Raw genomic sequence first — 24,828 nt, forward strand, 5'->3', positions numbered from 1 at the left:
CAACTCCAACAGCTCCAGCCAAATAAACAGAAATTGCTTCCAAAGGTCCTTTGGGGGCCTTCTGGAACCTCCTATCAGTATGATCAGTGAACTTTGGACTTCAGAGTAGTTTCTCACTGTCCCTGTGATCAACAGACTGAGTAAGCCCTACACCTCTGTGGGACTATGTGCACACCCCCGCCGCTCTTTGGGCCTCACTTTACCCAACTGTAAAATGGGCAGATTCAACCAGCTCAGTGTTTCTCAACATTTTCTTGTTTGTTTGGCCACGCTGCGTGGCATGTGGGATCTTCCCGGACCAGGAATCAAACCTGTGCTCCCTGCAGTGGAAGCACAGAGTCTTAACCACTGGACCACCAGGGAAGTCCTCCTTTTTTCAAAACAAAACGAAACTCATGCTCCCTTCTGATAAAGATAAAAATCTCACATGCCTCCTAGGGGATATCTTCTATTCATTCCAAGAGCCAAGAATATTCTGTGAAACTTTACTTTCTATAGATTGGATCATGGAAACAATGGGTGTCACTCCACTTCATTTTCCAATATTAAATACTGTACTGAATTTGCTTTTTGCGCACAGCACAGGACTCTCTGAAGCCAAGGCCGACCTCCGGCTCTGGGGTGTGGGAGTCCTGGGTGCCTGGAACCCTTCTCAACTCTCAGTAAAGCTCTCCAGGATGGTGGCTGAGTGTTCCACCTCTGGACACAGACTGCCTGGGTGAGGCTTGCCAGATATAACACAGGGTGTCCTGTATTTTTATTTGCTAGATCTGGGAACCCTAACCTGGCTTCAATTTTGGGCTTGTGAGCCATATTATTATGGGCAAGTTCTCTCATTTTCTCTTTCTCTCTCTCCTTCCCTCCCCCTCCCCCCTTCCTCCCTCCCTCCCTTCCTTCCTTCCCTTCTTCTTTCTTTCCTTCTCCTTTCTCCCTTCTCCCCCCACCACTCTTTCTTTCTAATTTTGTCAATCCATTCATCTTAATCTTAAATACGCAGCTTCATGACTTTTCACATAGGCATACACTCCTGTTACCACCACTCAGATTAAGGGACATAATGTCCTTGTGCCCCAGAGGTAATCATTCTTCCCCTATCCTTTATCACCATCAATTAGTTTCACCTTTCCTTGGATTTCACATCTATAGAAGCACACAGTATGCGCTCTTCCCTGCCTGGCTTTTCCACTCAGTGTAGTGATTGTGAGATTCACCCAGTTATTGTATGTAGCAGTATTTAATTTTTGCTTTGCTGTATAATATTCCATGGCATGAACTGGAAACTGAAAACACAGTTTGTTTATGCATTCTGATAGACATTGTGGTTATTTCCACTTTGGGACTATGAATGTTCTTGTACAAGCCTTTTGGTTGGCGGATGTCTTTACTTCTCTTGGGTACGTACATAAAAGTAGGGTTGCTGGGTTATAGGATGGACATATTTTTAGCTATAGTGGATACTGGGAGCAAGTTTTAAAATTTCAACTATGAAGAGAGAGTCAATAATAACGGCACCTACTATTAGGGCTGCTGCCAGATTGAATGAGATAATCCAGGTAAGGTATTGAGAACTGGCACACTGAAATTCACAAAAGACAAATCATTGCTAGAATGGGAATGGGAATAAAGTTATCTGGCTAACTTTTGTTAAAAACTTTTAAATGTTCCCATAATGAATTAGAGGCACAAGGAATTTCCCTAAGGTTGTGGGATATAAAAGTGACACATGACTGGGCTTCCCTGGTGGCGCAGTGGTTGGGAATCTGCCTGCCAATGCAGGGGACATGGGTTCAAGCCCTGGTCTGGGAAGATCCCACGTGCCGCGGAGCAACTAGGCCCGTGAGCCACAACTACTGAGCCTGCGCGTCTGGAGCCTGTGCTCCGTAACGGGAGAGGCCGCGACAGTGAGAGGCCTGCGCACCGCGATGAAGAGTGGCCCCCGCTCGCCGTAACTGGAGAAAGCCCTCACACAGAAACGAGGACCCAACGCAGCCAAAAATAAATAAATAAATTAAAAAAAAAAAAAAAAGTGACACATGACTATTGTAAAAAAAAAATTCAAATGAAATGGAAGCATATAAGTAAAAGGTGGAGTTCACCCCATCTTTTTTATTATAAGAGAAAAGAGTATGCACTAGTATTTTGCAAGAATTTTCTTATGTCATCTGCACGTTTTTATTTAGTAATGCCGAAGGTAAGGGGTTACAGGCTGGACCTTCAAAGCTGCCCCAAAGGATGCTTCACCCGGGGCTGGTTGGTCCCTCTCTCTGGCCTCAGTCTCCCCATCCATACGGTGAGAAGCCTGATGCTCTCTGAGCTCTAATAATCACTGCTCCAGGTCTAGCTCTGGCAGAGGAGGGACCTGGAGTCCAGCCATTTGTGTCTCTGGGATACAGGAGCAAAGAGCGACACATCTTTACAGCCCAAACAGGCATCGCCTTGAATCTCTCCTTGGCCTCATCCACCCAGGATCCCAGAATGGCATTAGGCTGGCTGGCTGGCCCTAGGAGCCCCTGTCCTATACCTCTGGCCTCACCTCAGGGGCTGCCAGGCTGACCACCCCCACTGAGCAGACTCCCCTCCCCCAGGGTGGCAGCAGGAAGAGGGAAGAAAGGATCGTCTCCAGCTGGCCCGGGAGACAAACCTCCTTGTGCCCATCAGCCCTCCAAGAACCCCCATCCATCCTCCCTCCCCCCCCAAAGGCCTGTCCACGGGGACTTAGGATCAGCCAGAAAAGTCAGGCAACTTTTCAGGGACCGGAGCGAGGGGAGGTGAGGTCTCCCAGCCTGGCCCAGGTCCAGCCCCTGAGAGCAGCGTGGTGCCCAGCCCCACCCCTTGCTGTGCCCTGTCCGTAACTTCAGACTTTGACCCTGAGCTCCAGTCCCAGCTGAGGACAGGACGCCCCAGCCTCAGGAGCCTCCCTTTAGGAGATAGGACCCTGCACCCGTAGCAGCTGCCTCTTTTCTCCAGAAATTTGGCACGCCAGGTGAGTGGGGGCAGGGGTGGTGGCGCAGCAGATCTGAGTGTCCTCCCAGGGTCGACAGAGAAGGTCCACGTTAGAGCCTGACGCAAGTGACCACCTTACAGGGACCACAGGTAAGTGCCTTCACTTCTCCAAGCCTCAGTTTCCTCGTCTGGAAGATAAGGGTCATAACTCACCTCTTCCAGGGTTAATCTGAGTATGAAAAGAGGTGAGGACTATAGGGGCTTAGCACAGAACTGGCACATAGCAAGTACTCAATAAATGGTCTTTGTTACCGTTTGGGGGGCTGGGAGCTGGTAGCCTGGTTTTCCAGCGTTTACAGAATCTGTCCCATTTTAAAGATAGACTCTGAAGCTTCATAGGGGTTAGCCACACGGAGCTGATTACATTCATTCAAATACCTCACCCGTGACTTGTTCATTTTTTTAAAAAAAGCAAGTCTTTCCTATTTTTTGCACATGTAGCCATCAAAGGCATGAGCTGCTTCAAGGTTCGCTCTAGGGGAAGTTATAAGCAAACAAATACAAGACTGAAAAGTAAGCGGAAGGTGTGAGCTGCCAATTTCTTGCCGGCCGCCAATTTCTTGCCGGCCGCCTAAAGAGCTCTATGGCGCAGCACGGAAAAGCTCAGATAGAACTGGGTCCAGATCCGAACGCTGTCCCACACTGGTTGTGTGACTTCGGGGGAGCAACTTCCTCTCCCTGAACCTCAGTCCTGCGTCCCTAGAATTTCTTAGAGCAGTCGAGAGGATAAAGTAAGAGGATGTCTGTACTGCATCTATATGTGTCGGGCAAGTGGCAGGCGGCCAAAATTCCCTTCCCACTCCACAAATACATAGACGTTACAATTACACACACACAAGCACACGTAATAACCCCAGCTGTTTGCATCTTCCTGAATGCACACTCCAAGCACGCTTGTTTGAAGTAATGGCATAAAGCAGAAGACAGCAACACTAATAAAAACGTCAGCAACAGCAAGAAAATGGTTGAATGATAACAGAGCTGTGTGCAGACGAGTCCAGGAGTTCATTACCCACATGCATGAATGATTTTACCCGAGGCTGGGTCTGTCAGATCCTACAGTCTGACTGCCAATTCTGATAAGAACCTTATGCATTTATATTCCACTTAAATGCATGCACACACACATGGTTGCTACAATCAGTATCAAATCTGATTCATTTACTTAACTAAGATAATTGACTTAGGACACACATTTTCCCTTTTCAGTTCTATGCCTACCACCAACACAATAAAATTCCTGCACTCGTTGTATTTTGTGTTTTTTTTCAACGCAGGACTCGGAAGCCTTGACTGTTTTTCTTCACCTGCTTGACTTGATGGTTTTTCAAATTGTGGGATTAGCACGGGGTGTAAGCACACAGCCTTGAGAGTCAGCCGGCCTGGGCTCTGCTTCTCACCAGCTGGTGCCTAAGCCTCAGTTGCCTCATCTGTAAAATGGGCATAAGGACAACCCTGAGGGTTGTTAGAAGATTAAAGTAGATAATGCATGTCAATTTCTTTTTATTTATTTATTCTTGGCTGCGTTGGGTCTTCATTGCTGCGTGCGGGCTTTCTCTAGTTGCGGCAGGCGGGGGTTACTCTTTGTTGTGGTGCACGGGCTTCCCATTGTGGTGGCTTCTCTTGTTGCGGAGCACGGGCTGGCTCTAGGCGCGAGGGCTTCAGTAGTTGTGGCACACGGGCTCAGTACTTGTGGCTCACGGGCTTAGTTGCTCCGCGGCATGTGGGATCTTCCCGAACCAGGGCTCAAACCCATGTCCCCTGCATTGGCAGACAGACTCCTAACCACTGTGCCACCAGGGAAGTCCCACATGCCAAGTTCTTAGCACAACGAGTAACACATCATTGTGTTACTCACATCATACTAGAAGTCGAAAAGCTAGCAGCTGCTATTGTAATCTCCCCACTGCCAGGTCTTTTCTTTCACAGAGACTTTTAAACCCCAAGACTCTACAGGTTTTTTGATCACAAACATGTGACTTTGACTGAGTGGCTCCCCTTCTGTGAACCTCAGTTTCCCCTTCTGCACGATGCCATCTTGCTTATCTTTAGAATTTTAGACATTGGAGAAACTGAGCCCTATGCTGCTACCTGTCCCTCTTTGTCTTGGCCAGTTGGTTCTAGAAGTTGCTCTGGGTTCCCCCGTCATGATCTTCTCTTGGGCATGTGCCACCATTTCTAACCAGAGGCTTTGCCACAGCCTTGTTATTGGAGACGTGCCATGTGATGGCTTCGGTCCGAAGTCTCTTTCTCCCTGCTCAGAAACCTCTTGCTCAGTCAAGTGAAGTGACTTACCCAGGGTCACACAGCTGGTGTGTGCCAGAGCCAGGCTGTCTAACCCCCAGCCTGGGCTGTTACTGCCACCTCTCCAAGCCACACCGCCTCCTGGGTTCATTATGGGGAATTTGGAAAATACAGGAAAACCCTCTATTCCTGCCTTCTTACTGTCAATGTCAAAAGTGGTCAAGGGCTTCCCTGGTGGCGCAGTGGTTGAGAGTCCGCCTGCCGATGCAGGAGACACGGGTTCATGCCCCGGTCCGGGAAGATCCCACATGCCGCGGAGTGGCTGGGCCCGTGAGCCATGGCCGCTGAGCCTGCGCTTCCGGAGCCTGTGCTCTGCAACGGGAGAGGCCACAACAGTGAGAGGCCCGCGTACCACAAAAAAAAAAAAAAAAGTGATCAAATTTCCAGAGGATATGCAGAGACAGAAAGCCCAGAGAAGGGAAGTAACTTGGCCAAGGTCACACAGCAAGCTGGCAGTGAAGCCAGGTCTGACTCTCCCTCCTTCCTCTCCCCTCCTCTCCACAGCCAGTGTTTTTCCCATTGTTATTTTCAAGGTGCTAGGGGACAGAAGGAGGCCACCACAGACTGAGGCCAGGCCCTGTACCAGGAACTTTGACCAGGCTAGTCATTTAACCTTCACGCTGACCCCATGAGATGGGGTTAACCCTATTTCACAGCTGAGGAGATTGCATCTCCTGAGGCAAAGGATGGGGGAGGAGGCGAGGGGTCTCTGAGAGGGTCCCCCTGCAACTAAGCCCAGGCTCGAGCCTGGAAGCAGAATCACCCAGAGGAACGAGGCTTTTCCGCTTTTTGGTTTTATCTCCAACTTGGCTGCTGAAACCCCAACAGAGTCCAGTTCTTGTGGGCTGGAGCCATTTTCCCCTTTACAAAACTAGGACATATTGAGAATGTCCTGCCGTTCAGGGCCATGGGCCGCAGTTGCCAGGAGGCGAGGTCTGTGGGAGGAGAGCTGTGAGCAGAGAGGAGGGAAAGTTGAATTTGGCCCTTCCGGGCACAAAAAGTCCCCTTGTTCTGCCTTAGCAGGAGCCTGCACAATATTTCCCTGCTGTGCAGTCCCAAGCAGCTTCAAGGTCAAAAGCTGGTAGGTCTTCTAAACTTCTGAGGACCCAGCCAGCCAAGCACCCCAAGGCAGGCCTGGAGGGGATGTGCCGAAGATCTGAGCTCTGAGGCCAGACATTGCATCTGACTGGCTCACAGCTGCATCCACTAGCGGCCAGCTTAGCGCACACTAGGTGTGCAGTGTGTATCAAGTTTACCTGAATTAAAATTAAATCCTGGCAGCACCATTTACTGGCTGTGTGACTTCAGGTTAGTTACTCCACCTCTTTGAGCCTTCGTTTCCTCATCTGTAGAATGGGGCCAATAACACCAGCCCCTACTTTCTAAGAATGTGAGAGACTTAGACGAAATGACGCTTGAGAAGCGCTTAGTGCAGGGGCTGACACACAGTAGGTGCTCCGCAATGTCAGGAAGTCACTTCTTCTGCACTAGACACTGTGTTAAGCTTTTTACGTTTGCCATCTTGCAGAAAACTCCCATCTACTCTCCGGGGCATGAGTTATTTTTCTCATTTTCCAGAAGAAGAATTTGAGGCTTGAGAAGCATCTTGGCCAAAGTCATGGCCAGCAGGGAGCAGAGCTGAGAGCTGAGATTTGAAGCCCATTGTCCTAACCATTAGACTAACCAGACTACAGCTGGCCAGGCACGCTGCTGGGCCCTTTTTTTTTCCCCAGCCTGGGGACAGGGTATTCGAGGAGAGTCCCCAGAGAAAGCTGCATCACTTACTGGCTGTGTGACCTTAGGCAAGTTGCTTTGCCTCTCTGTGCCTCAATTTTCCCATATATAAGGGCCACTGAGGGAATCAAGTATAAAAAGGGCTGGGCGGTGTCCGGCATCTTCTAAGCCGTCAGTGGATGGTAGCAATGGTGCTGGTGGCATGCCTCAACCCTGACTTCCCCCCGCAGGCTGGCACGATGCGCGTGGTAGTGATCGGAGCGGGCGTCATCGGGCTGTCCACCGCCCTCTGCATCCATGAGCGCTACCACTCGGTCCTGCAGTCGCTGGACGTGAAGGTCTACGCAGAACGCTTCACCCCGCTCACCAACACTGATGTGGCTGCTGGCCTCTGGCAGCCCTACCTCTCCGAGCCCAGCAACCCACAGGAGGCGTGAGTGAGGGTCCCAGAGGGTGGCCTGGGGCCAGAGGGGCTGAGTCTGCAGAGAGGATGTTCCCTCTCAGGGTTTCCGTCACCAATTACAAGCTTTTGTGGAGGCTCTGGCCTGACATGCTATAAAGACAATACGCATAAATATTGTCCCTGCTGTGGGCCAGAGAGATGCTATACTTGATCGTGGCCAAAAGGCTGAGAAGCCATGTGTGCCAGACAGATGGAGACTTTGTCTCCATCCCTCACCTAAACTGGGTGGCTGGGATGCTCAATGCATCTGTCCATCAGGAATGCCTCTAAGTGGGTGGATGGATGTTCAAGTTTAGCAAAGTGGCAGAGGTCATTGTCAGTTTAGAAACCACCAGCTGCTTCAACAAAGGAACCCTCAAATGAGTAATGGCTCAAACAGAAGTTTCATTCTCATGCCCATAAATTCCAAAACCAGTATTCCTGATCAGTAGGTGGCAATTCAGGGGCCCGGGCTCCTTCCATCTCATGGCTCTGCCATCCTCCTTGTGGCTTCTGATGTTGCCACGGGCCAGTGCCTGTAGAAGGAGCACAGCATGAGGACCACCTGGGAGGAGACGTTAGGGTCAGTTGGCAAGAACGCAGCCACATGGTCACACCTATCTGCAAGGGAGTCTAGGAAATGTTGTTGAGCTGTATGCCCAGGGAGGGGAGAGAAAGTATTCAGAAGAGTAAGTGATGCCTGCCACTGGCATTTACGGTGGGGGGTGCCCAGAGTGAGCCTGAACCACGGGGTTCACAGTCCCCAAAGCAGTCAAAGCTTTCATTTAAACTCGCAGCTACGTGATCCCAAGCCAGAGGTAGGCTCCAAATAGTTACGATGGAGCATCCTTTTTTTTTTTATTTGAAGTATAGTTGATTTACAATGTTAATTTCTGCTGTACAGCGAAGTGATTCAGTTATACATATATATACATTCTTTATTTATATTCTTTTCCATTATGGTTTATCATAGGATATTGAATACAGTTCTCTGTGCTATACAGTAGGACCTTGCTGTTTATCCATTCTGTATACAATAGCTTACATCTGCTATCCCCCAACCTTCCACTCCATCCCTCCCCCAACCAACCCCCTCCCCCCTGGCAACAACAAGACTGTTCTCTATGTTGATGGAGCATCCTTTGTTACCCCTCTCCTCTATCCTATTAATAGGAAAATATTAGAAAGTCTGGGGAGGGGGAAGACCCGTAGCATTTGGGGCACTGCAGAGTGAACGTGGTGGATTTCTAGATCTGGACACATCCCACTAACCTGATCACAGCCCCATGCAAGCCAACCCTTGGAGCTTTCATTAGGTGACTGAGATCTGGGGGATCCTTCTAGCCGCTGGAACCAGCAGACCTTCAACTATCTCCTGAGCCACATCGGTTCTCCCAACGCTGCAGACATGGGCCTGGCCCCAGTCTCAGGCTACAACCTCTTCCGTGAAGCCGTTCCGGTGAGTGAGGAGTCCCTGACCATAAACCATAGGGCAGAGCCTTGATCAGAGACCAGGGGGTGGGGGGTGGTGGTACTTTGAGCCTCTTAGGCAAAGTCTCCTGTGTTCAAAACAGGTTTACTTTAATTTCTATCTTTGCTTTCAAAATCATTTTCATTTTCAACTTTGTTATTAAATTGGCAGAGACCAAAGAATCTTCTGATGAACCAGGGAAACTAGCCCTTCTTGAGGGGTATGGGTGAAATACAGACACATCCTGGAGTGGGAGGCACTTGACGCTGAAGCCAAAAGGTTTCCTGCTCCCCTGGAGGTTCCAGGACTTTCCATCAAGATGGACTAAAACACTCACCCTGGCACAGACTTCTAAAGTACTTACTATGTGCCAGGCCCTGTCCTAACCACTTTATAACTAATGACTCATTAAATTTTCATCATAACCAGGAAGTTAAGTGCTATCATGGTCCTCATTTTGCAGATGAGAAACTAGAGGCTCCAAGAATTGGGGTAACTTACTTGAGCTCACAAAGCTTTAAGTGGCAAAGCTCGAATTTGAACCCAGCTCGAATGAAAGGCAAAGCCATGGGGGAATGTTCTCAGGTTGTTTGGAGAGGGTGGTCTGGCTGGGTGCCCAGAATCCCACGCCAGTTCTCCCAGGCTTATTCAATGTCTAGCACTGTGCTAAGGGCGTTACTTTCATTATCTGTTACCTTCCAAGAGTGATTATTAGCTCCATTATACAGATAAGAAAACTGAGTCTCAGAGAATTCAAAGTGGTCAGTGGTGAGGCCAAAATCTCCCTCCAGGTTGTCTGACCCTCCACTCTGCTACCTCCCACTCTCATCCTTTGGTGACCTTCACTGTCGCCCCTTTTTTTCTCCCCTATTTATGACCCTTACCCTATCACTCATCCTTAGCCTTATTCTTACCCTTCATATAGCATCATGGTTAAGAACATGGACTCTGAAGCCAAACTGTGTGGGTTTGAATCTCAGCTCCACCATTTATTAGCTGTGTGACCTTAGACAAGTTACTTAACCTCTCTGAGCCTCAATGGGCCCATGTGCAAAATGGAACTAAAAATAGTATCTACCTCAATGGGTTGTTGTAAAGATTGGATTGGTATGAGTAAAATGCTTGGAACAGCGTCTTCCACACAGAAAACATTATATAAGTTTTTGTTATTATCATTCTTATTGATGTCCATCCATCCCTGTGCCGCCTTCTCTCCTTCTAAAGGACCCTTACTGGAAGGATGTCGTTCTGGGATTTCGGAAGCTGACTCCGAGAGAGCTGGACATGTTTCCCGATTACAGGTAAGGTTACTGCCATGGGTGAAGGAGCTGAGGCCCCACAGTTCAGATAGACTTGTCCAAAAGATGGAGGCATCAAATTTCCTGTTCCATCCCTGGTCTAGAGCCCCATACTCTGGTCTCCCAGTGCTCTGTCCAGCTCTTTCAGAGAGCCCCCCCACCCAAACTGCACCTTAGACTAGGGAGGTAGGGGATACGGAATCATAGATCTCAAGCCCCGAAGTTCCATAACACTATCCTATTTTGTAGATGAGGAAACTGAGCTTCAGAGAGGCCAAGTCACTTCCCCAGGTCACACAGCTAAGTGACCAGAATGGGATTCCAACCCAGTCCAAACCCCTCTATTCTTTTCACTATAGCCTGATGCCTCTCTGGTCCTCTCTTCACCTCACCCCATGCCTAAACCCTCTCTACAGATGCACAGTAATCTCCACTTGCACACCCCAATGTCAGGAATGGCTTCGTCTGATAGAAAATTTTCCCTTGCTTCGAGCTGAAAACCACTTCCTCCTTGAATGTCACCCAGTGGTCCTTGCTCCACCCTTTGGGGGCCCAAAGAATGTGACAGCTCCCACCTCCATATGACAGCCTTCAAATAGAGCTGTGATTCTGATCCTTTATTCCCACCTTTCGCCTCCTGTGACTCTAGCTATGGCTGGTTCAACACAAGCCTGATTCTGGAGGGAAGGAAGTATCTGCAGTGGCTGACCGAAAGGTGAGATTTTCAGCTTCACTTTGAGGAAAGCACCTCCCAGGGACCAGGGCTGTAGTGGATGACTGTTCGTGGGATTTGTCTTTATATTGACCAACCCCAAATGTTGATGAAAACCTTTAGGTTTGGTGGGAGCTATCCTTGTTCCTGACCGCCTCTGTGCACTAAGACAGTGGCTTCCACACCTTGTTGGAACCACCTGGGAAGCTTTTTATATGTGATACAGTATTTATTATCAGCCTTACTAAAATCTGTGATGGCTGTGTAATAGCTTTAAATAGATTCTCTTAAGTTTTCCAGATATATTTACATCATCTACAAAACATAAGTTGGTTTTTTTTTAATTTTTAAAATTTTAATTAATTAATTTATTTATTGGCTGCATTGGGTCTTCGTGGCTGCGCGTGGGCTTTCTCTAGCTGCGGTGAGCAGGGGCTACTCTTCATTGCGTTGCACAGGCTTCTCATTGTGGCGGCTTCTCTTATTGCAGAGCACGGGCTCTAGGCACATAGGCTTCAGTACCTGTGGCACGCAGGCTCAGTAGTTGTGGCTCACGGGCTCTAGAGTGCAGGCTCAGTAGTTGTGGCACACGGGCTTAGTTGTTCTGTAGCATGTGGGATCTTCCCGGACCAGGGCTCGAACCCGTGTCCCCTGCATTGGCAGGAGGATACTTAACCATTGCGCCACCAGGGGAGTCCAGTTTTTATTTTTATACTCATTTTTTTTCTTGTCTAATTGCTGTACCTCTAGAATAACACTAACTAATACAGATGATAGAGGATGTCCCTGTCTTGTTCCTTATGTTGATAGGAACCTTGTAGTGTTCTAAATTAGCGAACATTAGCTTGAAAGATACAATTTGCACTCATATTCACATATATGCATATTAAGGAAGATTCCATATATTTCCTATATATTATTATTTTATTAAGATTTAAAAAAAACTGGAATGGATGGTGGCTTTTATCGAATGACTTGGGGAGGTTTTTAAAAATATAGATTTCAGGACCTCACTTTGTATCTACTGAATCAGATTCTCTGGAGTGGGGCTCAGAAATTTGTATTGTAAGAAGTTCCCTGAGTGATTGTAACTATCAGCCAGGTTTGGAAACCACTGTATTAAAACATGGTTATGTCTCTTAACCTTGGGACACTTATGACTCTTATCCAGCCCATTCCAGGAAAGAATGCTCCCAGTTTTTCCATCTTGAGGAAACCATGTGGATAAAATAATCCTGATGTTATGCTTTAGCTCGCATGTGGTTTACTTCCGATTCTTTTAATGTTTCTACTATATTTCTAATAGTGACATACATTTTTTTCTCTGTGAAATTTAGGGAGGGGGTGGGTGTCCCCAGCCCACCTCCTTCCTCATGCTCCGCTTCAGATAAAGAAGCAACTGGGCTTTGTCCCAGCCCTGCCTCTCCTCCACCCTGCATCTCATTCCCTTTGATAATACAAAGCAGGGTGGTGGTAGTAAGAGGCCTGGGTCTGAGTCCTAATCCCATCATAGACTCACTGTATGACTTTCAGCAAGGCCCTTCTCCCATCTCCATCTGCCCAACGTGGGGCTTGGACCATCTCAGGTTTCCCAAGGGACATTTCATGGACCACTAGTCCATCAAGGTGCTCATGAACTGGACTACACAGCCATATTCTCAAGGAGCATCCTGTGGGACTAACACCCACAAAAGGTTCTTTGGGAAATGTCCCCCACGCCATCCTCTTGCAGGGATGGGACAGAGAACTGAATACTGGATTTTTTTTTATGTGTTTGATCATCCCAGGTTAACTGAGAGAGGCGTGAAATTCCTCCTAAGGAAGGTGGAGTCTTTTGAGGAGGTGAGCTGCCGGGCTGGAAGGGGCTGGATGTGGGAGAGAGGAGAAGAGGGGAGGCCTTTGCTTCCTGTTGCAGGGTTGGGGGGTCCCTTCTCAGGCTCCTAGCATCCCTTTGAGGTCTGTCCCAGATTCTAGGTCTATTTTTAATCCCAGAAGGACTCAGGCATTCTGCCTTGATGTTGGTGTCAGAAGCAAAGGGGCAGTGGGATCATGGTGGCCATTGGGGGCTATATCTATATCTGAGCCTCAGTGAGTTTTAGGGCCAGAGAGCTGGCTGCCTCTTCTCAATATCAGCTGTACCACACGCCCAAGTTCCAGATGCTTGGTTGCTTCTTACCAACATCTGAGATGCTGTTCCTACAAAGTCAAGGCCCTCCACTGACTTACCTCCAGAGTGACGCCACTATCAATAATAATGACAGTAGCGGCTACCATCAGCAGGTACCGGCTAGGTACCAGGAGATTTGCTGTATGACCTCACTCAATCTCAGTACCCAGAATAGCGCTTGGCACATGGAAGACTCTTGTACTTGCAGCCACTAACGTGTACGAGCATCTGCTCTAGGTCAAGCCCTGAGGGGCACTTGGAATACATACTTGACTTAGACACAGTTCTCAATCCCAAGGGGCTCACAGCCCAGTGTGGCAAACACTGGTTCATGAAAAATAGCAGTGCGACCCAGGACTGACCTGTGAGGGGGTCACTGGGGCTGGGCTGGGAGTTTGGGTGCCCATGTGCTACATCCTTGAGCTGTGGGGCTTCCCATACAATGCACGGAGCTGGGGCTTCCAATGTGCCTTCCTCAGATGTCTTGGCAGAGCAGAAGACAAGAGAATGAAATAAAAAGGAGTCAGAAGGAGGGAGAAGATTATCTCTGTGTCCTTTCTGACTTCTTCTAGAAGGTTCCAAGAAGGTTTCCCCCTTCCGTAGTATTCTTTTCCAAACACTTTTCTAGGCAGAGTCATACTGGAGCCTCACAGCACACTATGAACAGATGTTACCGGCCCCATGTTATAGCTAAGGAATCTGATCTGAAACTTGAGGTGATGGGACATTTCTGAGGTCACACAGTAGGTAAACGGCAGAGCGGAATTTGGAGGCAGGTCCATGGGTTCCTCACTGAGTCCCCTCCTGGCTGTTCCACAGGGAGCAGAGAGTTGCAGGCTGGGAGGATGCAAGGGATACTAAGGTCCTCATCCCCTTCCATCCCACCTGCCCTGTTGGTTGCTACCAGGTGGCAAGAGGAGACGCTGATGTGATTATCAACTGCACTGGGGTGTGGGCTGGGGCTTTGCAACCAGATCCCCTGCTGCAGCCAGGCCGGGGGCAGACCATTAAGGTGAGTCTGAAGGTGAGGGATGAGCTTCCAAAGATAGAGGCTGAATCGGGGGACATCTGTCAGAGGAACCCCCCAGTGTTCAGGGAATTTGCATGTTAAAGAAACAAGAAGAACCAACACGACCCTCCCAAACATACTCTTTCTTGGGCAGGGTTCTTCTTAATAGCAAAGCGTGTGTGTGTGTGTGTGTGTGTGTGTGTGTGTGTGTGTGTGTGTGCGTGTGCATGTGTGTGTGTGTGTCTGTCTGTCTATATGTGGAAGCTGCCTATGCCCGCCATAATAAAAAGAGCAAACATTTATGGAATGCCTACTAAGTGCCAGGCACAGACCCAAGTACTTCATTGTGTTAATTAATTTCATCCTCGCTGCAACCCTTTGAGATGGGTTCTATCACATCACCATCACCATCTTACAGATGGGGAAACCGAGGCACGGAGTTAAGTAACATGCATAAGTTCACATGACAGTAAGTGATGGAACTGGGATTAGAACAGGTAACCTGGTTTAAGAGCCCAGGTGTGTAAGCATCGTTCCACACCACCTCTCACTGTGTGTGTGTGCATGTGTCTGAGGCATGCCTATTTGTGGGTATGTGTGCATGTGTGTGCCCCTGTGAGTACTGGAGTGCATTCATAGGTATGTGTGTTCCCGAGGTGGGCTAATGTATACGTGCATTTACACGTGTTGGGCTTTTCTGTGGATGAGAATGTGTGATGCTTCAGGGACTGGGGTGGCTCTCAATCAGGGCAGCTCTTCCCACAAAAGCAAGCAGTCTGGCGCAGACTTGGGACAGAGGGGTCATTGAGGGCTAAGGAATGACTTTGCCACTGTTGTCAGAACATCTGGTCATAGAGGGGAGCAGGCGATGGGAGCCCACTGATTTAACTCTTCTGATGAGACTTCTCTGTCTTCAATCAACAGGTGGATGCCCCATGGATGAAGCACTTCATTATCACCCATGACCCAGAGAGAGGCATCTATAAGTCCCCGTACATCATCCCAGGGTAAAAATCTGATATTGTAGGGCAGAAGAGGGAGCACCTTCCTGCTCTTTTTATGCCCCCGCTGCCTGCTCCAGGGCTCTTTCTTAAGTCTTTTCAGGTTTTTTCCTCCAATGCTTTTAAGTGAGGTTGAGCCATTAAACCTCTGGGAAGGCAGGACTCAGCCTTAACTGCCACATCGCGCAGCTTATGGGATCCCCGACCAGGGATCGAACCCAGCTCCTCGGTAGTGAAAGTGCAGAGTCCTAACCACTGGACCACCAGGGAATTCCCCTGGGCTCCTGGCTTCTATCTTGAACATAATCTGGGATGACAGTAGTGGTGATGCTGGAGACAAAGGTAGTGGATGTGATGGCAGTGACACCAGCAGTGTTGTGAATGGCAGTAATGGTGGTGGTGATGGGGTTGATGATGATCATAATGTGGATAGAGGAATGGTGGTAGTGGAGATAGTATTGTTACAGCAGAGGAGATCAGTGTTGATGGTGGTGGTGAGTGGGAGTTCGGGGTGGCAGTTGGTGCTGATGAAGATGACACTTATCAATGATGACTTTTAATAATATGGCAGAGAGGACAGTCTCAAAGGCCATGTTAATGTTGTGACTGTGCTGACTGCCTCAATGGCGATGTTAGTGGTGTGGCAGAGATGATAGTATCAATGGCAATGCTAATGGTGGTGGTGGAAATGGTGAATGGGATTGATCATGATATATTAATGGTAGCAAAGAAGGCAGTAGTGAAGATGATGTTGTTGATGGAGATGACAATGTTTTTCCCAGATTTATTGAGATATAATTGACATATAACATTGTGTACATTTAAAATGTACAACATGATGATTTAATATATGTATATATTGTGAAATGATTATCACAATAAGGTTAGTTAATGCATCCATCAACTCACATAACTATAGTTTTTTTGTGGGTGTGGTGAGAACATTAAAGATCTACTCTCTTAGCAACTTTCAAGTATATAATACAGTATTGTTAACTATCATTACTATGCTGTACATTAGAAGGGATAACAATGATGACAGTGATGTTAATGGTGATGGTGGAGGTGGTGGTGTTTGATGGTAATGACAATGGCAGTTGCAGTGATTTTTCTTTGAATTTTATTTTTTTTATACAGCAGGTTCTTCTTAGTTATCTATTTTATACATATTAGTATATATATGTCAATCCCAATCTCCCAGTTCATCCCCCCACCACCACCCCCGCTTTCCCCCCTTGGTGTCCGTACGTTTGTTCTCTACATCTGTGTCTCTATTTCTGCCTTGCAAACCGGTTTATCTGTAGCATTTTTCTAGATTTCACATGTATGCGTTAATATATGATATTTGTTTTTCTCTTTCTGACTTACGTCACTCTGTATGACAGTCTCTAGGTCCATCCACGTCTCTACAAATGACCCAACTTTATTCCTTTTTATGGCTGAGTAATATTCCATTGTATATATGTGACACATCTTCTTTATCCATTCGTCTGTCGATGGACATTTTGGTTGCTTCCATGACCTGGCTATTGTAAATAGTGCTGCAATGAACATTGGGGTGCATGTGTCTTTTTGAATTATGGTTTTCTCTGGGTATATGCCCAGTAGTGGGATTGCTGGGTCATATGGTAATTCTATGTTTAGTTTTTTAAGGAACCTCCATACTGTTCTCCATAGTGGCTGTATCAATCTACATTCCCACCAACAGTCAAGAGGGTTCCCTTTTCTCCACACCCTCTCCAGCATTTGTTGTTTGTACCTTTTCTGATGATGCCCATTCTAACCAGTGTGAGGTGATACCTCATTGTACTTTGGATTTGCATTTCTCTAATAATTAGTGATGTTGAGCAGCTTTTCATGTGCCTCTTGGCTATCTGTATGTCTTCTTTGGAGAAATGTCTATTTAGGTGTTCTGCCCATTCTCTGATTGGGTTGTTTGTTTTTTTTAATATTGAGCTGCATGAGCTGTTTATATATTTTGGAGATTAATCCTTTGTCCGTTGATTTGTTTGCAAATATTTTCTCCCGTTCTGAGGGTTGTCTTTTCGTCTTGTTTATAGTTTCCTTTGCGGTTTATAGTTTGCTTTTGCTTAAAAGCAAAAGCTTTTAAGTTTCATGAGGTCCCATTTGTTTATTTTTGTTTTTATTTCCATTATTCTAGGAGGTGGGTCAAAAAAGATCTTGCTGTGATTTATGTCAAAGAGTGTTCTTCCTATGTTTTCCTCTAAGAGTTTTACAGTGTCCAGTCTTACATTTAGGTGTTTAATCCATTTTGAGTTTATTTTTGTGTATGGTGTTAGGGAGTGTTCTAATTTCATTCTTTTACATGTAGCTCTCCAGTTTTCCCAGCACCACTTACTGAAGAGACTGTCTTTTCTCCATCGTATATCCTTGCCTCCTTTGTCAGAGATTAGTTGACCATAGGTGCATGGCTTTATGTCTGCTTTCTATCCTGCTCCATTGATCTATACTTCTGTTTTTGTGCCAGTACCATATTTTCTTGATGACTGTAGCTTTGTAGTATAGTCTGAAGTCAGGGAGTCTGATTCCTCCAGCTCCATTATTTTCCCTCAAGATTGCTTTGGCAATTCGGGGTCTTTTGTGTCTCCATACAAATTTTAAGATTTTTTTGTTCTAGTTCTGTAAAAAATGCCATTGTTAATTTGATAGGGATTGCATTGAATCTGTAGATTGCTTTGGGTAGTATAGTCATTTTCACAATATTGATTCTTGCAATCCAAGAACATGGTATATCTGTCCATCTGTTTGTGTCATCTTTGATTTCTTTCATCAGTGTCTTATAGTTTTCTGAATACAGGTCTTTTACCTCCTTACATAGGTTTATTCCTAGGTATTTTATTCCTTTTGACGGTATTATGAGCACAGATTATAATGTTTTTTAAGTTTATTTAATATTTTAATTTTTTTGGAGTATAGTTGATTTACAATATTGTGTTAGTTTCAGGTATACAGCAAAGTGATTCATTTATACATATACATGTTCATTCTTTTTTAGATACTTTTCTTATATAGGTTATTGCAGACTATTGAGTAGTCTGCAATAACCTATTGCTACACAATAGGTTACACATCCCTGTGCTACACAGTAGGTCCTTGTTAGTTATCTATCTTATATATAGTAGTGTGTGTGTGTTCATCCCAAGCTCCTGACTTACCACTCCCCGCTATGTTTCCCCTTTGGTAACCATAAGTTTGTTTTTGACACCTGTGGGATGATAATGTTGAAGTTGATTTAGGCAAACATGGTGGTAAGGGTGAGCATGGCAATGACCCTCCCCCCGTTATCTCAAAGGCTTTGTTTTCCTTCATCCTTGACCCTGCCCACTTTTACCAAGGATCCAGGCAGTGACTCTTGGAGGCATCTTCCAGCTGGGGAACTGGAGTGAGACAAACAATATCCAGGACCACAACACCATTTGGGAAGGCTGCTGCAGACTGGAGCCCACACTGAAGGTAAGGTGGGGAGAGATATCAGTGCCCTAGACCAGGATCCTAGCAGCTTGATGACCAAAAGGACACTTGAAGATGGGAAGATATCATGACTGGGATAACTGGGCAAAATAATTCCAACACGGGGCTCTGGATTATCCCAGAATTGGACAATGTACAGGGAAGTCCTGCTGTGGGTTGATGAAACCTATCTGGTCATGGCTAAGAGTTGCTCTCTCTTGAGGTGACATCCCTTAAACACCTTAGTCTGTCTTCACAAGGAGCAGATGTATTTGTTGCAGAAATCTCAGTCTTCACAACTGCCTGCTAGTGGTGATAACAATAGTGATGGTCATGAAGACAGGATGGAAGTAGTGGTTGGTGTTGATGGTGATGAAAACGCTGAGAGTGGTGATAATGATGGTGATGAGGCGATATTATGGTGGTGGCTGGTGGGGACGGTGACCGATAAAGATGGGATAGTTGATAGAACTGGTGGTGAGATGGTAGTAGTACAGTAATGATGTTGGTGGCCGATAAAGGTGGTGATGATCTTAGTGGTAATTAACAGAAGTGACTATGATAGTGCTGGTGGCGGTGACGGTAATGAAGTTCCAAAAGTTAACTCTCTATCACCTAAAAATGGCATCAGAAAAAAGTAAAATCCAGAGATGAACTACCAACAATTTTCTTTCCAGGATGCAAAAATTGTTAGTGAATGCACTGGCTTCCGGCCAGTACGCCCCCAGGTTCGACTAGAAAGAGAACAGCTTCATGTTGGATCTTCAAACACAGAGGTATGCTCTCCCGGCAAGGAAAGCAATGCCATCCCCCAACTCCTAAGAAGTCTCTGGCATTTTCGGGGGAACAGTCATGCTGACCTGAGGTGGGGGCAGTGGTGGCTAATATTCCCTCCTCTATAAATGGGGAAACTGAGGCTCAGTGATGGTAAAGGGCCTGCTCAAGTTTACATAGAGGGCAGTGCCTCGATTTGCTAGAGCCTGTGGTCGAATAGAAGGAAAAGGGGACTTTATTGAGCATCTGCTTTGTGTCCACGACATGAATGACCTAACTGAATCTCCCCTACAGCTCTTTGGGATAGGGACTGTTCACCCCATGCTTCAGATGAGCAAACTGGGGTTCCCAGAAGTGGAAGTCAACTTGCCTACATCAGACCAGTGGTGAGGGGCAAGGCTGGGATGTGGTTTGAATCTGAGTCCAGAGCCATTTCCCAGATGTCCACGTTGTGGCTGCTCCATCATCTCTCTGGGTTCCCCTCTTGTGTCCTGTCTCATGGGGTAGGAACTGGCCTTATTGAAAAGGCAGGGGTTGTCCTGGGCTGAAGGAATCTAGGTCACCCTTCCTCCTTTATTCTGATCCTTTGGAGGTGGGGTGTATAGAAGAGTTTTGTATATGTGTCATGAGAGGGTTGTGTGTCTGTCTGTAGAGAGGTCATGTGTGTGTGTGTGTGTGTGTGTGCGTGTATGTGTGCATGTGCGTGTACGTGTGTATGTGTGTGTGTGTGTGTATGGCAGTGGGGTTGGGGGGAGGGTCACAGATAGAGTTGAACTCCCTGCTGATGGTTTTAGCTTTGAAAAACCCCCCTAGCGTCTTGCCTCTCTCCAGGGTCCATCCATACAGCACCCCTTCTTTTCTTTGGTGGGTAGAAGAGTCTACCTATTAACATCCTGTCTAGAGCAGGATGGGAACAAGGAAAGTGATTTAGGGAACTTCAAATGATTTGACGTGGTGGGGGAATCACAGACCTCAGGTTCCAGGTGATTCTACTGTTTCTGTGTTGACTGCTTAAAGCAGGTCTGCCTCCTAAACAGAAGAGGAGTCTAGGGTGTTGACCTCCAACTCCCCAAACACTCCCCTTGACTACCCTTCCAGGGGTTCCCACATCCCACCAGGGATGGTACCAAGAGGAGCTCTGGTACCACCAGGCTTACCTAGGATACTTCAGGAAGCTCCTGAATCTTCTAGGGACCTTCTCTCTTGCCTCTCCCAGGTCATCCACAACTATGGCCACGGAGGCTATGGGCTCACCATCCACTGGGGCTGTGCCCTGGAGGTGGCCAAGATCTTTGGGAAAATCCTGGAAGAAAGGAATTTGCTCAGGATGCCACCATCCCACCTCTGAAGATGCCAGTGACCTCCGCCTCCCCCACAAAAACTCCCTGCTCCCCTCAGCCAACTAATCATCGCACCCATCGTTAACCCCCCACTCCACCTGACTCCTCTTTGCAAGAAGCACAAGGTGAGAGGAAACCACGGGGTCAATTCCTGAAGGACAGTCCTGTTATCCCATGAGTCCTCAGAGGAAGGAAAACTCAGAATATCCAAGTGGCGAAGGAGCTCTGAGCGAGGGAGAGTGTGAGGGAGCCCCGAGTGAGGGAGATCTGGGTGACGGAGGCTGTTGCCACCTTGGTTCCCTAAGGCCACAGAATGCACTTGACGTAACTGGTATCAGATTTCACTGCAGGAGTTTATACATAGAACTGGGGTATAGAGAAGACAGAAGAGGAGAGCCATTGAACTAGCAACATGGGATGCCTGTTCCACATCCAGCACTCCTAAAGGCTTCAGCTGCCCACTAGCGGCCCCATGGGCACTATGTAACCCTTGAGGAGGACCCCTTGGGGGTCGTCCCCAAAGGAACCCCTTTATAGATAACTAAATTCACCAAGCAGATTGAACGTGTCCCTTACCTTCTGGCTAGTACACTCTGGGAGAGCAAACAGGCTTCCAGATGTTTCTGAGAGCTTTGAAGGAGCCCAGATGGCACCTTAGCATCTTTATCCCTAATTACCTGCCTCAGCCTCTGAGGTGAATTTTTATCTCTCCGGGGCTTTGGTAAAAACCAGAGCCTAGTATTCCTCATGCATCTGGGACCAGTGACACCCTATGTGCTGTGAGGGGGTCTTGATGGGCCCGTGCCATCTATATCCATGTCATTTCACCTGATGGGCTCTTCATGGAGCATATGCCATGAAGATTTTGGCTGGCCCTAAGCTAAGCAGGGTATGAGAGCCAAGATCTCAGAATTCCTGCCCTAATAATAATAACAATTATTATTTTTATTAGTTATAATTTTTTGCATTCTAACGGGCTACTGGTGCTCAACTCTTACAAACATTATGCATTTATTCCTTACAACCTACCCCCACCCCCCCCAGGAAGTATCTATTATTCCCATTTCGTAGGTGAGAAGACCAAGGCACAGAGAGGCAATACAAGGCCAGCAGCTGGGAAGGGGTAGAATGGAGATTCAGGGCCAGAAATTATGTGGTTCCAGTGGCTCACTTTCAACCACCGTGAAACACTGAATCCCAGGTTGGGGGGAAATACATAGTTACGAAGGAATTGGTTGGCCTCCTCCCCAACTACTGCAAACACACTGTAAAGGAACCAGGTCTCTCCTCCTCACAGCCACATTTGGGCCAAGATCAGGGGACTCTCACCAGATTGGAGTCAGGGACACTTCCTGGTGCTTGGAGTGGAACACCATTTTTGACTAAAGTGATTGCCTATCCTAAAATTCCCCAGGGAAAGTGACCCTTACCGCTCGAGGTTCATTGTCAGCAGGAACACTACAGGGCCCAGAACACAGTGAACTCACAAAAATACATGGCCAGGGCTTCCCTGGTGGCGCAGTGGTTGAGAGTCCGCCTGCCGATGCAGGGGACGTGGTTTCGTGCCCCGGTCCGGGAAGATCCCACATGCCGCGGAGCGGCTGGGCCCGTGAGCCATGGCCGCTGAGCCTGCGCATCCGGAGCCTGTGCTCCGCAACAGGAGAGGCCACAACAGTGAGAGGCCCGTCTATCGCAAAAAAAAAAAAAAACAAACATGGCCAGGAAAGTCTCTATTCAGACCCAAAGTGACCCTCCTTTTTTTAAATAGTAAAGACCTCTTTGCAATGTGGTTTCCTCTTGATTCCATCCCAAAATTCAGAATAGAAGGAACATAGGGAAAGTCTGCAATCCACATGGCGCTGTAGGACATTTGCCTTGATGTCTTCATTCTTCTTCACTTAACATTCCTGCTCCTTCCCCGGTGGTGATCTACAACCATATTTACAATGAATGCTCGGCCACTTGCTGAGTTTATAAAAGTTTACCTTTTCTCATTGAATTGTTTTGGAACTTTGGTGAAAAATCAATTGACCATAAATGTATGGGTTTATTTTTAGACTCTCCTTTCTATTCTATTCATCTGTATATCTACCCTTATGCCAGGACCACACTGTCTTTCTTAATTTTTAATACATCTTTATTAGAGTATAATTACTTTACAATGTTGTGTTAGTTTCTGCTGTACAAGGACCACACTGTCTTGGTTACTTGTAGCTTTGTAGTTAAGTTTTAAAATCAGGAAGTGTGAGTCCTCCAACTTTACTCTTCTTTTTCAAGATATTTTTGGGCTACTCTGGGTCCTTTTAGTTCCATATGCATTTTACGATCAGCTTGCCGATTTCTGCCCCAAAAAGCCAGCTGGGAATTCGACAGGGATTGTGTTGAATTTATAAGGTTAATTTTGGGAGTACTGATTGACACCTTAACAATTTTAAGTCTTCTGATCCATGGTCATGGAATGTCTCTCCAGGTATTCAGATCTCTGATTTCTTTCAGTAATGTTTTGTAGTTTGCAAAAGTCTTGCACTCCTTTTGTTAAATTCATTCCTAAGCGTTTTATCCTTTTTGATGCTATTGCGGGTGGAACTGTGTTCTTACTGATGAATCTGGGAAGCGCTCTGTTCTCTGGCATGGTGGGGGTAGGGGTACTTGAAGTGGTTCATCATCAAAATACTCTTGATTAATTTAGAATGATTACACGTGATGTATCCAGATGTTCCAATGTCAAGGAATCAGAATATAGTAAAGTACCAACGGTGACTAAATCCGGCTGTAACCACTGAATCTTTGAAGAGCTGGAAGGTGCTTCAGAATGTTCTAGAGCTTTGGGATTGGCATCCTGTGTGCCTCCCACAATACTCTGCATCCCTCCATTAGCGCCCATATCAATCTGTGTCCCACCCATCTACGTTCCCCCCACTACGCTGTGAGTGCATGAAGACAAGGACCACGTCTCAATTCTTTTTCGCAACCTCTGTGTTAAATACCATGCCGATACGTGGTGGATACTCCATGTATACTGACCACATGCCATGCCATGACCCAAAATACAGTTATAATGAACAGACTCCAAAGTCTACCTATGTGCTGCTGTGGGTTCTAGGCATACCATTAATTGTCTGTGCCACCAGTAGTTGTCACGGCCAAAGCTGCCATGTTCATGCCTCTTGATCCCACCTCTCCCTGACCCAACTGATTGGACCAGGATTGGAACCAACACTGAACTGGGCCAATCAGCTTTCTCTCCTGAGACTTTAGAAGTGGGACACTGAACAGCTGAGTCAGATGTGTTTGCAGAGCCGAGCCCTGGTGAGCCCGAGCTGTATGCATAGTCAGTCAGGCATATGCAGCAGCCGTGAGGGGTCCGGAGCAAGCCAGCCTGCAGAGAGGGACAGAAACCAGGGCCACGGACCCAGAGAGAGGGCTGCCTCAGGGCCTGGTGGCTCTCCAGGTCCCCGTTCCCTTTATTTCAGCGATCTTTCTAACCTTTCAGAGGCTGCAAACTGGTCGCCCGTCAACCAAACCTGGCCTACAGATGAATTTTATTGGAGCCACACATTCAAAAATTTAAACAATCCAACATAATAAAATTAAAAAAAAAATTGATCTAACATACTAAAATTTGGAGATTTCACATAAGAATCCAGATTCTTGTCTTGAAAATCAGGCGATTCTATGGTACAACAAAATCAACTGGAGCTGAGTCGTAGCCGCCCCCTATGTCCCACACTCTGCCACAACCTTCCCCTCTTCCTGGTGTTCCTTACACTTCCGTTTCCCGCATTTATAGTCCCCAGGAAATTAACTACTGTTCCCAGCCTTATATTAAAGCTGTACTGCTTGATTTGAATTAATCTGAGTACAATTTCTATTCCTTGCAACTAAAACAGCCTTGATGAGAACTCTGTCAAGGTTTCTCTCCACTATCTCCCATCCCACCACTATTGTCTTCCTTCTACCAGAATCTCAATTTTGTGTTCAAGAGGCTGTGGGTATCTCTTGATCCTGTGGGAGATCGTAGGCCGTTCCTTCCCCAGCCCTAGGGGAGGGCTCATGCTGGGATGGGCATGCGACCCAGGTTTGACCAGTGCAAAGCAATGGT

General features: G+C 47.0%; 1 protein-coding gene across 3 annotated transcripts; it reads left to right on the forward strand.

Annotated features, from left to right (window-relative positions):
• Positions 1–2,899: 2,899 nt before the first annotated feature.
• DAO (D-amino acid oxidase) lies at positions 2,900–24,538 on the forward strand. 3 transcript variants are annotated; one of them, XM_082853591.1, is made up of 11 exons: positions 2,900–2,983; positions 7,272–7,474; positions 8,828–8,942; positions 10,179–10,255; positions 10,902–10,967; positions 12,752–12,806; positions 14,039–14,143; positions 15,065–15,147; positions 18,498–18,615; positions 19,290–19,388; positions 20,603–24,538. In XM_082853591.1, the coding sequence occupies exons 2-11, from the start codon at positions 7,281–7,283 to the stop codon at positions 20,732–20,734; spliced, it is 1,044 nt and encodes a 347-aa protein (XP_082709717.1). In that variant the 5' UTR covers positions 2,900–2,983; positions 7,272–7,280; the 3' UTR covers positions 20,735–24,538. The 3 variants fall into 3 exon arrangements, with proteins under 3 accessions (XP_082709717.1, XP_082709716.1, XP_082709718.1); XM_082853590.1 differs by lacking the exon at positions 2,900–2,983 and adding an exon at positions 2,996–3,093; XM_082853592.1 differs by lacking the exons at positions 2,900–2,983; positions 14,039–14,143 and adding an exon at positions 2,996–3,093.
• Positions 24,539–24,828: the final 290 nt, after the last annotated feature.

Source organism: Leucopleurus acutus (genome assembly GCF_964270905.1).
Source record: "Leucopleurus acutus genome assembly, chromosome: 13".
Lineage (NCBI taxonomy): Eukaryota > Metazoa > Chordata > Mammalia > Artiodactyla > Delphinidae > Leucopleurus > Leucopleurus acutus.